Here is a 15933-nt window from a genome sequence, read left to right as displayed (position 1 = left end):
AGTCCCAGCTACTTGGGAGGCTGAGGCAGGAGAATGGCGTGAACCCAGGAGGCGGAGCTTGCAGTGAGCCGAGATTGCACCACTGCACTCCAGCCTGGACGACAGAGTGAGACTCAGTCTCAAAAAAAAAAAAAAAAAAGACTTCAAAATAAAAACCTCTTAAACTTCAAAACACACAGGCACAGGCAAGAGAAATATATTTGGGGCTGGGTGCAGTGACTTATGCCTGTAGTCCCAGCACTCTGGGAGGCCATGGCAGGAGGATAGCTTGAGACCAGGAGTTTGAAACCAGCCTGCGCAGCACAGTGAGACCTTGTGTCTACAAAAAATTTTTTTAAATTAGCTAGGTGTGGTGGCACATGCCTGTGGTCCCAGCTCCTTGGAAGCAGAGGTGGCAGTGAACTGTGATCACGCCACCATACTCCAGCTTGGGCATAGCAAGTCCTTGTCTCAAAAAATAAAAAAACATATTTGGAAATCATATATGTGAGAAAGAATTTGATCCAGAATATGCAAAGAAATCCTGCAACTCTATAGGACTCAAACAATTTAAAAATAGGTAAAAGCTTTGAATAGACATTTCACAAAAGAAGATACACAAATGGCTAGTGAGCACACAAAAAAGATGTTTAAAATCATTGGTCATTAGGGAAATGCAAATCAAACCTACAACGAAATACTACTCTATACCCATTAGAACCTAAGTATATACTCAAGAGAAATGAAAACACACGTCCACATAAAAAACACGTACATGAATATTTATAGCAGTATTCATAATAGCCAAAAACTACAAACTACCCTAATGTCCATCAACTGGTGAATGGATAGTGTTGTATCTATAATGGAATATTCCTCAGCCGTAATAAGAAATGAAGTACTGATACATCCTACAACACTGACACCATGATGATAAACCTTGAAAACATTATACTAAGTGAAAGAAACCAGTCACATAAGGCCACATTTTATATGATTGCATTTACAGGAAACGTCCAGAAAGGGCAAATCCATAAACAGAAGGCAGATTAGTGGTGAGGCTGGAGGTGGAAATCATAATTGACTACAAATGAGTAAAACAGCTTTGAGGTGACAAAAACTAAAACTAAATTGTGGTGATGGTTTTACAATTTCACAGATTTCCTAAAAAATTACTGAATTGATACATTTTTTAAAGTTTTTCTTTTAAAATGCTTGTATTCTCTTTTATTTCGATGAGCAGTGGTTTGTAGTTCTCCTTGAAGAGGTCCTTCACATCCTTTGTAAGTTGGATTCCTAGGTATTTTACTCTCTTCAAAGCAATTGTGAATGGGTGAAATGAAAGAACATTCCATGCTCATGGATAGGAGGAATCAATATCATGAAAATGGCCATACTGCCCAAGGTAATTTATAGATTCAATGCCATCCCCATCAAGCTACCAATGACTTTCTTCACAGAATTGGAAAAAAACTACTTTAAAGTTCATATGGAACCAAAAAAGAGCCCGCATTGCCAAGTCAATCCTAAGCCAAAAGAACAAAGCTGGAGGCATCATGCTACCTGACTTCAAACTATACTACAAGGCTACACTAACCAAAACAGCATGGTACTGGTACCAAAACAGAAATATAGACCAATGGAACAGAACAGAGCCCTCAGAAATAATACCACACATCTACAACTATCTGATCTTTGACAAACCTGACAAAAACAAGAAATGGGGAAAGGATTCCCTATTTAACAAATGGTGCTGGGAAAACTGGCTAGCTATATGTAGAAAGCTGAAACTGGATCCCTTCCTTACACCTTATACAAAAATTAATTCAAGATGCATTAAAGACTTAAATGTTAGACCTAAAACCATAAAAACCCTAGAAGAAAACCTAGGCAATACCATCCAGAACATAGGCATGGGCAAGGACTTCATGTCTAAAACACCAAAGGCAATGGCAACAAAAGCCAAAATTGACAAATGGGATCTAATTAAACTCAAGAGCTTCTGCACAGCAAAAGAAACTACCATCAGAGCGAACAGGCAACCTACAGAATGGGAGAAAATTTTTGCAATCTACTCATCTGACAAAGGGGTAATATCCAGAATCTACAGAGAACTCAAACAAATTTACAAGAAAAAAACAACCCCATCAAAAAGTGGGCAAAGGATATGAACAGACACTTCTCAAAAGAAGACATTTATGCAGCCAATAGACATGTGAAAAAATGCTCATCATCACTGGCCATCAGAGAAATGCAAATCAAAACCACAATGAGATATCTCACACCAGTTAGAATGACGATCATTAAAAAGTCAGGAAACAACAGGTGCTGGAGAGGATGTGGAGAAATAGGAACACTTTTACACTGTTGGTGGGACTGTAAACTAGTTCAACTATTGTGGAAGTCAGTGTGGCGATTCCTCAGGGATCTAGAACTAGAAATACCATTTGACCCAGCCATCCCATTACTGGGTATATACCCAAAGGAATATAAATCATGCTGCTATAAAGACACATGCACACGTATGTTTACTGCAGCACTACTCATAATAGCAAAGACTTGGAACCAACCCAAATGTCCAACAATGATAGACTGGATTAAGAAAATGTGGCACATATACACCATGGAATACTATGCAGCCATAAAAAATGATGAGTTCATGTCCTTTGTAGGGACATCGATGAAGCTGGAAACCATCATTCTCAGCAAACTATCGCAAGGACAAAAAACCAAACACTGCATGTTCTCACTCATAGGTGGGAATTGAACAATGAGAACACTTGGACACAGGAAGGGGAACATCACACCCCGGGGCCTGTTGTGGGGTGGGGGGAGGGATAGCATTAGGAGATATACCTAATGTAAATGATGAGTTAATGGGTGCAGCACACTAACATGGCACATGTATACATATGTAACAAACCTGCACGTTGTGCACATGTACCCTAGAACTTAAAGTATAATAAAAAAAATTTTTTTAAATGCTTGTATTTATTCTAGTTTATCTGAAATGTGAAAATCAAATCTTTTAAGAAAACAGAAATGTTTCAAAAATGAATGTAGCACCACCTGCAACAGTATTGGACGAAAGCTTTAGGATAAGCTTTCCCTTAAGCATACTACAGGTTGAGTGTCCCTTATCCAAAATGCTTGGGACCAGAAGTGTTTCAGATTTCAGATTTTTTAGGATTTTTGAATATTTCATAGATATAATGAGCTATCTTGAGGATGGGACCCAAGTCCAAACACAAAATTCATTTATGCTTCATATACCTTATATGCATAGCCTGAAGGTAATTTTATCCAATATTTAAATAATTTTGTGCATGAAACAAAGGTTGTGTACACTGACTTATCAGAAAACACAGGTGTTGCTATGTCAGCCACCCATGTGAACACTCTATGGTTGTTTGGCATCACCATCATTCTTGATTGAATTTACATACTGCTGACAAGCAATCATTTTCTTACACGGATTCACACAAAGGAACTTAATAGTAAAAATATAAGACACACCATTAATAACAGTGAAAAATAACGTATTCAAACTAAGCAGCACAGTGGCATCACCAGAACACCTGTATCAGCTGTTAAACAGCAACAATGGCAGGCTTTCAGTCTCTACCTACAATGCTATGTTTTGATTAAAAAGTTCCTGTACACAGTACTTTGTTAGGTGAGAAGAAACATCAGAAGCAGTTGAGGGACCAAGATTAGTGGGTCCTCTCAGCATAATAAGACATTGTGCTGAATGGCCTTTTAAAATGTTTCCTGCAGTACCACCTACTTGCCTCTTTAACAATGGTTTTTGTTGAAGTCTCTCCTTGATTTTATAAACCTATTTCTTGTTCTGTTATGAATACATGCTGCTCTAGTGCTTCAATAAAGCCCATCACCATGCTGCCTATAGGCAGTTGTTCCGCGAGGTCAATGAAATCATTTTCATTATCACCATTATCATAATCACCTTGATTTAGAAGCATTTTAGCTATTTTGCCATCAGTTAATGAATGAACAACCGAAACCTGATTATCAATGTTAAACACTTCTTTGATATATCCTTCTTCCAGCTTATGGATGGACTCTTAAGATATTATTTTTTGCATAAGGAGCTCACTTGACATACTTCAAAGTCACCAATTTGCTCCTCATCATCAATAAATGTAGTGACAGGCAGACGCTGCAGGCATACACAACTGAGTCACTGTCTTCCAAGTGCTGGCATATATGGCATCCTTCATCCTAAACTCCTTGTGCTGGCAAAAGCAACTATGGCATCTTTCATCCTAAACTCCTTCTGAAAACCTTCCACACCCAGGCCTCAGTTCACTGCTGCTAGCATGCTGCCCAAAAAAGGTTTTTGTATTTACTCCTCATTGATCTTAGAATACCCTGGTCACAAGGTTGAAATAATGAAACATTTTTTTTAATGAGAATTTCAGCTAGACGATGAGCAGAATAGTTGTCAAGGAATAACAAAATCTTGCAGTCATCATCCGGCCTAGCTTCCCTGAAAGTGCACACAAGCTGCTGGTATAAAGTGTTTGTGAAACCAATCAGAAAAGATGTCCCTAGGGATCCATGCCTTTTTGTTAGTACAATAATGGACTAGTAAAAAAATTCATTCCTTGAAAACAGTGAGGACGCAAGCTTTTGCCTATCACAGCAAGTTCACATTTATGCCTTCTGCATTAGCACATCCCAGCACACTTATTCTGTTCTTTGCATCCTTTATTCTTGTAGGGGCTGTCTCCTCAGCTGTAGTCAGTGTCTTTCTGGGTCAATAATGGCAAAACAGTGATGTTTCATCAGCATTATAGACTTGTTCTGGAGTCAGATTTTCATCAGAGACAATCTTGGCAAATTCATCAATGAATTTCTCTGCTGTTTTGTGATCAAGATGCTTTAACACCACAAACCTTTAGAAAAGTTAATGCTATCTTACCTTAAATTTCTCTAACCAGCCTACTGAATACTCACAGTTCCCTTCGATTTTCAGTTCATTTTAATAGATGTTTATTTCATGATCAGCATGTCCTTAAGTGGCACGTGTTCACAGCAATGCTGATGGATCCACTCTTTCAATGCATGATCAAGATCTTCGTTTTTAACTTTCTGCAGTGTTTTTGTTTTTTTCATTAACTTCTGTCATCATTTTTAGCATGGAACTTCAACAGTTTAGTCCTAAAGAACAACTTTAGGAAAGTTGTTCTTTCTTTTAGGTCATATATGGTGTTCATTCCAACATCATTCTTCTGTAAGAAGTTTCTCACTTACATTATTGTCCAGTTTTTCCAACAGCTTAAATTTATGTGCTATAAATAAAAATAAATGCCTCTTCTTTTTCTTATCAATGTCACCCACAAGGGTATCTGTAGGCCTTTTAAACATTTTAAACAGCCTGGGTGCTGTGGCTGACGCCTGTAATCCCAACACTTTGGGAGGCTGAGGCAGGTGGATCACTTGAGGTCAGGAGTTCGAGACCAGTCTGGCCAACATGGTGAAACCCCATCTCTACTAAAAATACAAAAATTAGCTGGGTGTGGTGGTGGATGCCTATAATCCCAGCTGCTCGGGAGGCTGAGGCAGGAGAATCGCATGAACCCGGGAGGTGGAGGTTGCAGTGAGCCAAGATTGCACCACTGCACTCCAGCCTGAGCCACAGAGCAAGTCTCTGTCTCAAATGTATCCCCACTCAAAAAAAAATTTTTTTTTAAACAGTATCTTTACACCAGAGAAAAGAGAGTAAGTAAAGAAGCCCATACTGGGTAATGCACAAAGGTCTTGGCCCCTTGTGGGGCATCATGGGGAAACTGCTGTTGGTGCATTGGACCTGCACATGTGCCATTTTAGTACCCTTCATAGGTGTGCTTGTGTGGGGGAATTTGGGCATATGTGGAAAAGATATATTGCAGCTAGAAGAGGCTGAGTCTTTTTTCCCTTGAGGACACTGAATAAACTGTGTGTTGTGTGCCTGCGTTTTTACTATGACCTCATTGAGGTCTTGTGTGGAATTTTCCACCTGTGGTGTCACCATACTCAAAAAGTTTTTCATTTTGGACCTTTAAGGATTTTCAGATTGGGGATGCTCAAACTAAATTATCTACCTCAGAAATGGCTCTAAGAGATAGATACTAGCTTTTAAATGTGCAGATTTTGTAAAGCTAGTTTTATTATAGAAAAACCACATAAACAAAATAATAAAGGAGAGTCTTAATTGGTAGATTCAAAGATACATACCTGAAAGATAGGCTCTGATAATCCTAGGAGCACCCTTTGAGCATTTCTAGGGCCCAAAAATCGATGTACAAGGGAAGACCAGCCCAGGGAAAAACGAAATACAATATCCTCTTGAAAATCTGAACATAACTTGTGGTAATTTAGATTATAACTGAGATCAAATTTCTTGCAAGGGATCAGTGTATGTAGTTTATCCTGTATACCAGCTGGAAGTAATGGCTTCAAATTTTCTAGAAAGAACAAAATTACAACACTTAAGAAAGAATGGTAAATGTTTTACCTTCAATGGAATGCCTAAAGGAAAATAAGCTCTTTACCAGAGTCATGAATGAAAAAACAAACCAGACATGACCTTGTAGACATAAATATTACCAATAATTTCTTGCTGGGTCTGAAGCACTAAGGCGTTTACTTCATCGGTGCATCGATCAGCCAAATTTCTTCCCATACCATCCTCTATGTGCTTATTTAATTCCTGTTAACAATGGTAAATATCCATATTATTTTTTCTCCAGAAAGTATGTAGTTTTTATAAAGACATAAAAAATTCAGTAAATGCCAAAATGGTCTTTTTAATTTGACTTTTTTTTTTTTTTTTTTTTGAGACAGGGTCTTGCTTTGTTGCCTAGGCTGGAGTGCTTTGATCTTGACTCACTGTAGCCTTGACCTCCTAGGCTCAAGCGATCCTCCTGCCTCAGACTCCTGAGTAACTGGGACTATAGGAGCGTGTCGCCATGCTTGGCTATTTTTTATTTTTTTTTGAGATAGAGTTTTGCTCTTGTTGCCCAGGTTGGAGTGCAGTGGTGTGATCTTGGCTCACTGCAACTTCTGCATTCCGGTTTCAAGCAATTCTCCCGCCTCAGCCTCCCGAGTAGCTGGTATTACAGGCGCCTGCCACCGGCTAATTTTTTTTTTGTATTTTTAGTAGACAGGGTTTCACCATGTTGGTCAGGCTGGTCTCGAACTCCTGAGCTCGTGATCCGTCCGCCTCAGCCTCCCAAAGTGCTGGGATTATAGGCGGGAGCCACCGCAACCAGCCTAACTGTTTTTTGTAGATTAGAGTTCTCACTATGTTGCCCAGGCTGGTCTCGAACTCTGGGGCCCAACTGATCCTCCCACCTCGGCCTCCCAAAGTGTTGAGATTACAGGCATGAGCCACTGTGCCTTGTCCTAAAATGATCTTTATCTCATTCTAAGTATAAATTTTCTATTTACTTTTTATACAAGACAGTTTACATTTATTACAAGAGGGCACAAGAGATCTAACAGTTTCATTTTGTACTGATACACTGAAATGCCAAACCATGAAATAAATGAGGGTATAGAATAATAAGAAACTGTCTCTGAATAATTTTATCTATACTTTAACTTACACTTTTATATATTTTTAATACATCTGGATTAGGATGAAACTCTGAACAAAATTCATCAACCAAAACAGACAGTCGACAAATTTCATCTGTCATTGCACATGAAACCTGAAAATATGAAAATTTTGGAGTTAAAATAATTAAACAAGATTATCAATTATTCAAAAAAATTAAACTGAAAAATCTTAAAATATTCTTTTAAAGTAACAGGAATAACATTTTTAGCATTATCAAAAATAATTTCCATCCAGGTTATTTTAATCATGAAGCTACTGTTACCCACTTTGTTTGCCACCTCCTCGGTAACCTCCTTGATTTTTTTCTTAACATCCAGTGTTAAAAGGTTCATCTGGTTTCGAATAAAGTCCAGTCTATCAATTTGGTCTTCCCTCTCTTCCACTGAATAATGCCTATTTCAGTATAAAGAGTAATCAACGTTCAGGGTAGTCTGAAGTCCTAAAGCATTTCAGCAAGGGACTCATTCATGTATTGAACCATCTATTAGCATGACTCAAGGAAAAAAAAAACTTGTAACATCTCATAGGATTCAAGTAATATTTCACTTATAAAGTATTTTATATAGATGATTTGATAGAAACCACGTTTCTCTGCCCATGTGGCACCTGAATCCCAGAAAGGATGAATAAGAATTCTAAGTCTTCAAACACTTCATAGATATGAACAGGCAAAACAGAATGCAATACTGACTTTAGTTAATAAGCAGGGGTCAGCATATAGCACCTTACAAGCCAAATCTAGCCAGCTGCCAGCTTTTGTTAAAGTTTTCTTGAAACACAGCCACACCCATTCATTTACCTATTATCTATCTATGGCTGCTTTTGCTCTAAAACTGTAGAAATGAGTAGCTCCAAGAGACTTTATGGCCCATAAAGCCTAGAATATTTACTATCTGGCTCTTTTTTTAAACAAAAGTTTGTTCACCTCTGGCTGATACAGGAAAATAAAGACCTGAGATCCATTTAAGAAGATCTTTTACTTAAGAAGTTCCCAGGACATTATGATTATACAATCCTCAAATCACATCTTCTTTGTGCTATACTTTGTTCAACATCCTATGTCTTTAAAAATTATTACTAATTAAATCACTTATAGACCAAAATTTGGGTACTACATCAAAGCAACTGAGCTAGAAGGAACTGCTATAGCAGCACAATCTAATTAAACACAGGCGACACGGAGGCTGTACACAGGGGCTGAGTTCAAACTCAGGGTTCTGATCCTTGCGTTTTATATGCTGGCAATTCTCTGCATTTGAACTTAATTCATTCCTAAGAAAGTACCACTATAAAGCAACAGACAGGGACATGAAGGGGTCTTTGTTCCCTGAAAGAGCAAATACATTTAAAATTCCAATGTTATGTCATCTTGGACTTAAGCTTTGATGCGTTTATGTTTCCTTCAACTGGCTTAAGTCCACTGAAGGTCCTATTGAGGCTTAACTTCATTACTTTTGTCACATCTAATAACATCCCAATCTGTGTTTCAAACATACCAAGTTTGTGAAAATTATACTTTGTATCAATAATGCTGGTATTTTCATCTATTCATTGCCACCTTTATAAGGTAACAAATAGTATAAAATAATGCCGTACAGTATAACACAAAGGGTACTGCTTACCAAATCAACTTTCTGGTTGGCAGGTAGCATCGCCTTGTTTGTTCATCAGGCAATAAACAAACATAACTAGTATAAAATAGTGATTTCAAAATACCGATGTATGACTATATTAAAAAATGGGTCGTGGGTTGAATGCAAAAAGAGGATCACCTGTTTTGGACTTCTTCATAAAAATCTGCTTGAAGAAATGGTTCTTCCACTGCTTCAAAGATATTTTTAAAGCCACAAAACATTTTAAAAATCACAATTCATATACAGGAATAGTGAGGTCCAGGGAATATAAATGATGTGTGCAAGGTTGCAGAATAAATATCGACACTTTCAAATACATACTTAAAAATATAGAAGTAGGCATCAGTTAAACCCACAAGGTTGATTTCAGTGTAAAAAGTATAGTACAACAATTTAAAACCTCATCTTAACAAAAGTCTGACAAAAAAACTAACATTTTTATGTTGCAACAAAATGAACTCATACCTTTTCTCTTCAGCTGCCAGGTTTACTGAATCCATTATGTTTTTCACAGTAGCTAGTATCTGTTTAGCTCTGATAGTGTGCTGTTCAAACTTTGTTTTCACTGCTGACTGCGAGATACACTCCTGCGAGGGGCCCAAGCCATAACACATTACTGTAATTCCATCACAACATTTTCAGGAATTTAAACACAAAAACTTGCTGTTTGTAACTTTAACCCAAACAGAAATAAAGATAGAAAACAAATGAGTGATAAAAGCACAACTTAAAATTACAAAGGTGAAAAAAATACAAAGATTCAAAAGTAAAAAGGGCTTTAGCAGCAAGTTACCATCTTTGTGTATTTTTACACAGTAATGTGCAATGGTTTGACTCTAACATTAAAAAAAATAAACAGGGTACTATTTTCAATGTTAAAAAAATTTCCTCATTAGAATTACTATTTTTATCTGGATCACCTTTAATCCAATTCTAGTCCTTCTATCTAGATTCTTCTCATACTTGCAAAAGATATAACCTAGTAAAGTTCTTAATTAAGATGTGAATTAGGACAATTCCTTATTTAATAGCTGAATGATACAATGATTCCTGTAAGTTTGCTAAAAAGGACTTCATTGAGTTAAAATGTGAAGAATTTGAAAGCTAACATTTAACAATGTAACATCTAAAATTGTTTATAGAAAAAATATCTGCAGCTGTTTAGAAGATAATTGTAATTACTTTCATTAGAATATAGTGTGTACACAAAAACCTGAATCATGCCCTATCTCATTTATCTTCAAGCTAACAACCCATTTAAAATAGTTGTTATAAATCAGTGTTTTATAACCAGTGTTTATTTAAATAAAAAATACGTCACAATGCATCACATTTATCAATGGATACATTTCACAACATTTGTTTCAATTTTCAATATATAGAATACTTGTTATCTTATATATATATTACATATATATGTTATATATATTTTGACAGTCTTGCACTGTCACCAAGGCTGGAGTGCAATGGCATGATCTCGACTCACTGCAACCTCCACCGCCTAGGTTCAAGTGATTCTCCTACTTTAGCCTCCCAAGTAGCTGTAATTACAGGCATGCACCACTATGCCTGGCTAGTTTTTACATTTTTAGTAGAGTTAGGGTTTTGCAGTGTTGGCCAGGCCGGTCTTCAACTCCTGACCTCAAGTCATCTGCCTGTCTCAGTCTCACAAAGTGCTAGGATTACAAGAGTGAGCCACCACACCCATCCTATAAATATATATTTACTATGATTTATCATTTAAAATTTATAAAATTGGGCCGGGCATGGTGGCTCACTCCTGTAATCCCAGCACTTTGAGAGGCCGAGGCGGGTGGATCACGAGGTCAGGAGATTGAGACCATCCAGGCTAACATGGTGAAACCCCATCTCTATTAAAAATACAAAAAATTAGCTGGGCATGGTGGCACGCGCTTGTAGTCCCAGCTACTCGGGAGGCTGAGGCAGGAGAATGGCGAGAACCCAGAAGGTGGAGCTTGCAGTGAGCTGAGATAGCGCCACTGCACTCCAGCCTGGGCGACAGAGCGAGACTCTGTCTCAAAAAATAAATAAATAAAAATTTATAAAATTTTTATATTACAATTAGTCTTATTTCATTTTTACTTCATAGAAAGTCAAATTCTGCACCGAAATATAGCACAGTAACTACTATAGATGTTTTATAAGAGACATGTTTATTTTCTATGATAAATTTTTTTAAAATTAGGGATATATTAATTCTCTGATACTCCAATGAATTCATCTTCTCGAACCTCTATATATTTAGCTAATACAAATTGTAGTAATTGCTTCCTGAAGTTCATTACTATCCTTCCTTTAATAAATGGCTTTTAGGCTTCAAAAGGCATTTACTTAATACTCTAGTGCTACATTTGTTATCCTGAAATCATCAGGATGCTACACGTGCATTCAATGTCCTATTTACGACCTATGCTTAGCCTTCATGTCTCTGAAATTATTTGAGCACTCAGAAAGACTATAATCTCTTCTGCCATTTTAGCTCCCCTCTTCAGCATTTCGTTTGAGGTAGAGAAAACAAAACAGATTAGTTAGCTATAGAGCACATAAGGGTAATTAATTTAGTCAATATTTAACTCTGAAGCCATTACTTTCCTGCATTGCCTAGCTTCATTTTTGCCCATGGTGAAGCTCATTTATGCATCACTTATTTTCACTGATTTTGAAAAAATTAATGTAGGAAGTTATAGTATTCCTGTTCTGTACACACCTAAAGATAAAACATACCTGCATGTTTTCTTCTTTAAAATCACCAATAATTACATAATAGTGAACATTTGTAAACTACTTATTTTTTAATAACTAAAATAATGCATTGATTTTATTTTAAATAAATGCCTCATAAATGTGTCAAATTAACTTCTGCAAAATTATAAAAACAAAAATTTTTTAAAAGGAAAAAGATTAAAATAAAGTCTATATTCCTCGATGAAGCAGATCTAGATATCAGCAATGAAGATCCAAATTTGTAGATAACAGCACAGTGTTAGAGCTAGACGAGACAGAAAAGATCTCCAAAAGTTATTAGGCAATATAAGTTACTGTCTGATTCAAAAATATATAATGATGAGTAAGTATAGAGAAGAAAATAATCAATTAAAAAGTAATCCCACATTGGTGTTCCCACTGATCTGTAGGATATTTAAGAGGTACCTTGAAAAAAGAACATTCTACTCCAAATAAGTATGGGAAGTGTTAATTTAAATAAAGTTCCCCTTCTAAGTTATTTCTCAGCATCCTTAATACACTAATATGCTAATTAATCTCTATGGGGAACATATATAATATGCAGCAGTTCCCAGATTTATTTTATCAGGAACTCTAATCATACATTAATAATATTAATTTATATATGTAATTAAAACATAAAACCAACAAACTTGTCAATTTCCCTTGAAAACAGACCCTACAAACACCTAACAACATGCTACTCATCACTGCCAACTTATTTTGATATACTTTCAATAGAAAGTGCAAGAAATAGACCTTTCATCTAGATATATCAAATATTAACATTCAGCCCCTTTTGTTTACTTCTCCCCTCCCTCCATACTCATGCTTGATACTCTCTCTCCTGTGTGAGGGCATATATATATAATATTTATATATAACATATTATATATAATATTTATATAATATATAATATATACTATATAATAAATATATATAATACATGTCTTGCAATGAATATATAAAATGTATGACCCCTATATATATAAAGAGAGGCATATATTTTTATATATACTTATGTATTATTTTTCTTCCTGAACATTTTGACAGGTCATTACTACATCACAAGCTTATTACCTAACACATCAATACTTGTCTTCTAAGAAAGAAAACATTTATTTGCACAATCACAAAACAATTGTATTCACAATATTTACCATTGAGACAATACTATTATCTAACAAACAGTTCATGTTCAAATTTCACCTATCATCCAGGAATGTCCATTATAAAAAAATCCACTGACATTTTAAATAAGTTATTTTTATACGTCTATCTCCCATCATACAACCAAAACTAGTAAGAATTAATGGTGAAATAACTGTGCAAAAGATATTTGGATTTCTAACTTGCCTTTAGAACAATGCAGTCCAAATGCATTTTGAAACTTTCCAAATACAGTTTTAAAACAATAAGAAAATGTATTGACAGACTAACATTGATTTTCCTTTCTTCCTTTTTTTTTGAAAGAAAAGAGAGTCTCACTCTGTCACACAGGTTGGAGCACAGTGGTACCTCCATAGCTCACCATCACCACAGCCTCAAACTTCTTGGCCTTCTACCTCAGCCTCTGGGGTAGCTGTGACTATAGTCATGAGCTATCATATCTGGATTTTTTTTTTTTTTCTGCTAGAGATGGGATTTAGTCTTTTCATGTTTTTGCCCAACCTAATCTCGATCTCCTAAGCTCAAGAGATCTTCCTGCTTTGGCATCCCAAAGTACTGGCATTACTGGCATGAGCCACCAATGCCCAGGCTAATATTGATTTTTTTTATTGCTTTTACTCCATTTAATTTTCAAGGCTTGCTTAAATTAGTATTCTAAATGTTTAAAATACTTAGATCCGTTTGAATCAAATGAATCTAAAGAAGTTCACGGCAAAGGTCAAATTGATAAAGGTGATGAACTTGATACAGTTTTTCTTTTCACAAAAAATCTTGCACGACTACAAAGAAAAGTAAGCAAATCCCCAAAACAGAGAAAATGTGTGTAAAAGCCACATGATGTGACCACAACACAAAGAAACCAAGAAATTAGTAACCAAAAATTGGATAAAATGAATCAAAACACTTGAATTTTAAAAAGTCTTATATTGATAAGGAAATGCCAAAAGGATAATTAGAAACAAAAACAACAAAAACTAAACTAGTACTGAAAACCTTGGGATACGCCTAAAGCTGCAGTCACAAATTCACGATCCTGAATCCTTAAGAATAAGCAAAAACCAATGCATCTTCAACGTAAACAACGTTAAAGACGAACACAGGCCAGGCACGGTGGCTCACGCCTGTAGTCCCAGCACTTTGGGAGGCTGAGGCGGGTGGATCATGAGGTCAGGAGATCGAGACCATCCTGGCCAACACTGTGTAACCCCGTCTCTACTAAAAATACAAAAATTAGCCGGGTGTAGTGGTGTGCCCCTGTAGTCCCAGCTACTAGGGAAGCTGAGGCAGAAGAGTCCCTTGAACCCAGGAGCCGGAGGTTGTAGTGAGCTGACATCGCGCTGCTGCACTCACTCCCTCACTCCAGCCTGGCGACAGAGTGAGACTCTGTCTCAAAAAAAAAAAAAAAAAAAAACTTAGTGAATGAAACCCCCAAAATGATATTTATTAAGTGATAAATTACATAAGAGCTGGGGCTGTGTCTTTGGATGATAAATCATTGGCAAACCCATTAAGGGTCTGTGTGTGTATGTATATGTAGATATATATTTATATTTAAATATAGAAGTGAGAAACAAGAGATTCAAAACAAACAATTTTATGCTACTAAATTATAAATGTTCAGAAATACACCAATTTCTAAGAAATCAGAAATTACCAAAACTGACTTAAGAAGTAACAAATACCAGTTCTGGAATAAAGCTGACTAAAACTTTCAATGTAATTAATTACCAAAAAATGTTTTGTCTCTTTTTAATACATTCAGACATAATATTTTTTGCCCAGCTGATTGTTTGGATAAATTCAAATAATTTTTAACTGATTCTCATTTTAGATATTTCAGACTTAAAATTTTCAAACTCTAAAGCTGGACATTCCATGACTTTAAGTAAAAACAAAAAGCTACTGCTCATAAGCAATTTTTTCCATACATAAATTTTAGAATCCCAAATGGACCATTAGAATAAAACATAAACTGCCAAGTTTCCTCTAAAAACATTTAAAAAGAATAGTTCCTAAGTCTGTCTGATTATTGCAATCACTTGGGGAACTTTGAATATATATATGTATATAGATTCCTAGACCAACCCCAACCCCCTGGATCTGGGGTTGGGGATAGGATAGGTCAGGAGCCTGTGGTTCTCTAAAGCACGTCATGTGATTCTGATGATCAGCTAGGCTTATGAACCAATTCCCTACAGCATATCTTATTCTTTTCATTCCCACCTCCTCAACGAGATATTCCTGGGAAGCACAAGCTATACCATGAACCAATATGGAAGCAGTATAAATGTGTAACAGAACATTGCACAATTATACATTATATAAATGTATAATTTAGAAGAAATCAATGATAAACATACATAAAACACATATATACAAAGGTCAGTAAATAAAGACAAGGAAGTAGAATAGATCCTCTCCCTACATATTTTCCCCATGGATGAAATAACTGATAACAGTGAGGAGAGGAGGCTGAGGTGGGAGGATCATTTGAGCCCAGGAGTTCGAGGCTGCAATGAGCTATGATTGCCCAACTGCACTCCAGCCTGGATAACAGAGGGAGATCCCATTTCTTTAAGAGAAAAAAGAGGTGAGGAGAGCATTAACCCTTTGGTGAAAGCAAAAGGAAAAGAAAAAAAACAAACAATGGTCTTTGAGTAACCGGGACTTCACGTATCCTATAGCTTGGCTTGAGAGGACATCTACTGATAATCCAGTAGCCTCTGAACAATTAGATCTTATCGAGATAGCTGGCAGTGGATTTGCTTTCTTCCAGTT

General features: G+C 36.3%; 1 protein-coding gene across 6 annotated transcripts in view; it reads right to left on the bottom strand.

The window, feature by feature from the left end:
- Positions 1–15933, bottom strand: part of MFN1 (mitofusin 1) — a 76463-nt gene that overhangs the window by 39188 nt on the left and 21342 nt on the right. For all 6 annotated transcript variants that reach the window (XM_019024214.3, XM_055381803.2, XM_063704400.1 and 3 more), the window contains exons 10-14: positions 9706–9827; positions 7873–7999; positions 7593–7697; positions 6592–6694; positions 6220–6449 (exon numbers count right to left, since the gene is read on the bottom strand). In XM_019024214.3, the coding sequence (XP_018879759.1) occupies positions 6220–6449; positions 6592–6694; positions 7593–7697; positions 7873–7999; positions 9706–9827 (687 nt within the window). The remainder of the gene's footprint in view (positions 1–6219; positions 6450–6591; positions 6695–7592; positions 7698–7872; positions 8000–9705; positions 9828–15933) is intronic.

This window comes from Gorilla gorilla, chromosome 2 (assembly GCF_029281585.2).
Source record: "Gorilla gorilla gorilla isolate KB3781 chromosome 2, NHGRI_mGorGor1-v2.1_pri, whole genome shotgun sequence".
In the NCBI taxonomy this organism is placed as follows: Eukaryota; Metazoa; Chordata; class Mammalia; order Primates; family Hominidae; genus Gorilla; species Gorilla gorilla.
The sequence above is the reverse complement of the archived record's forward strand: the minus strand, read 5'-3'. Positions and strand labels throughout refer to the sequence as shown.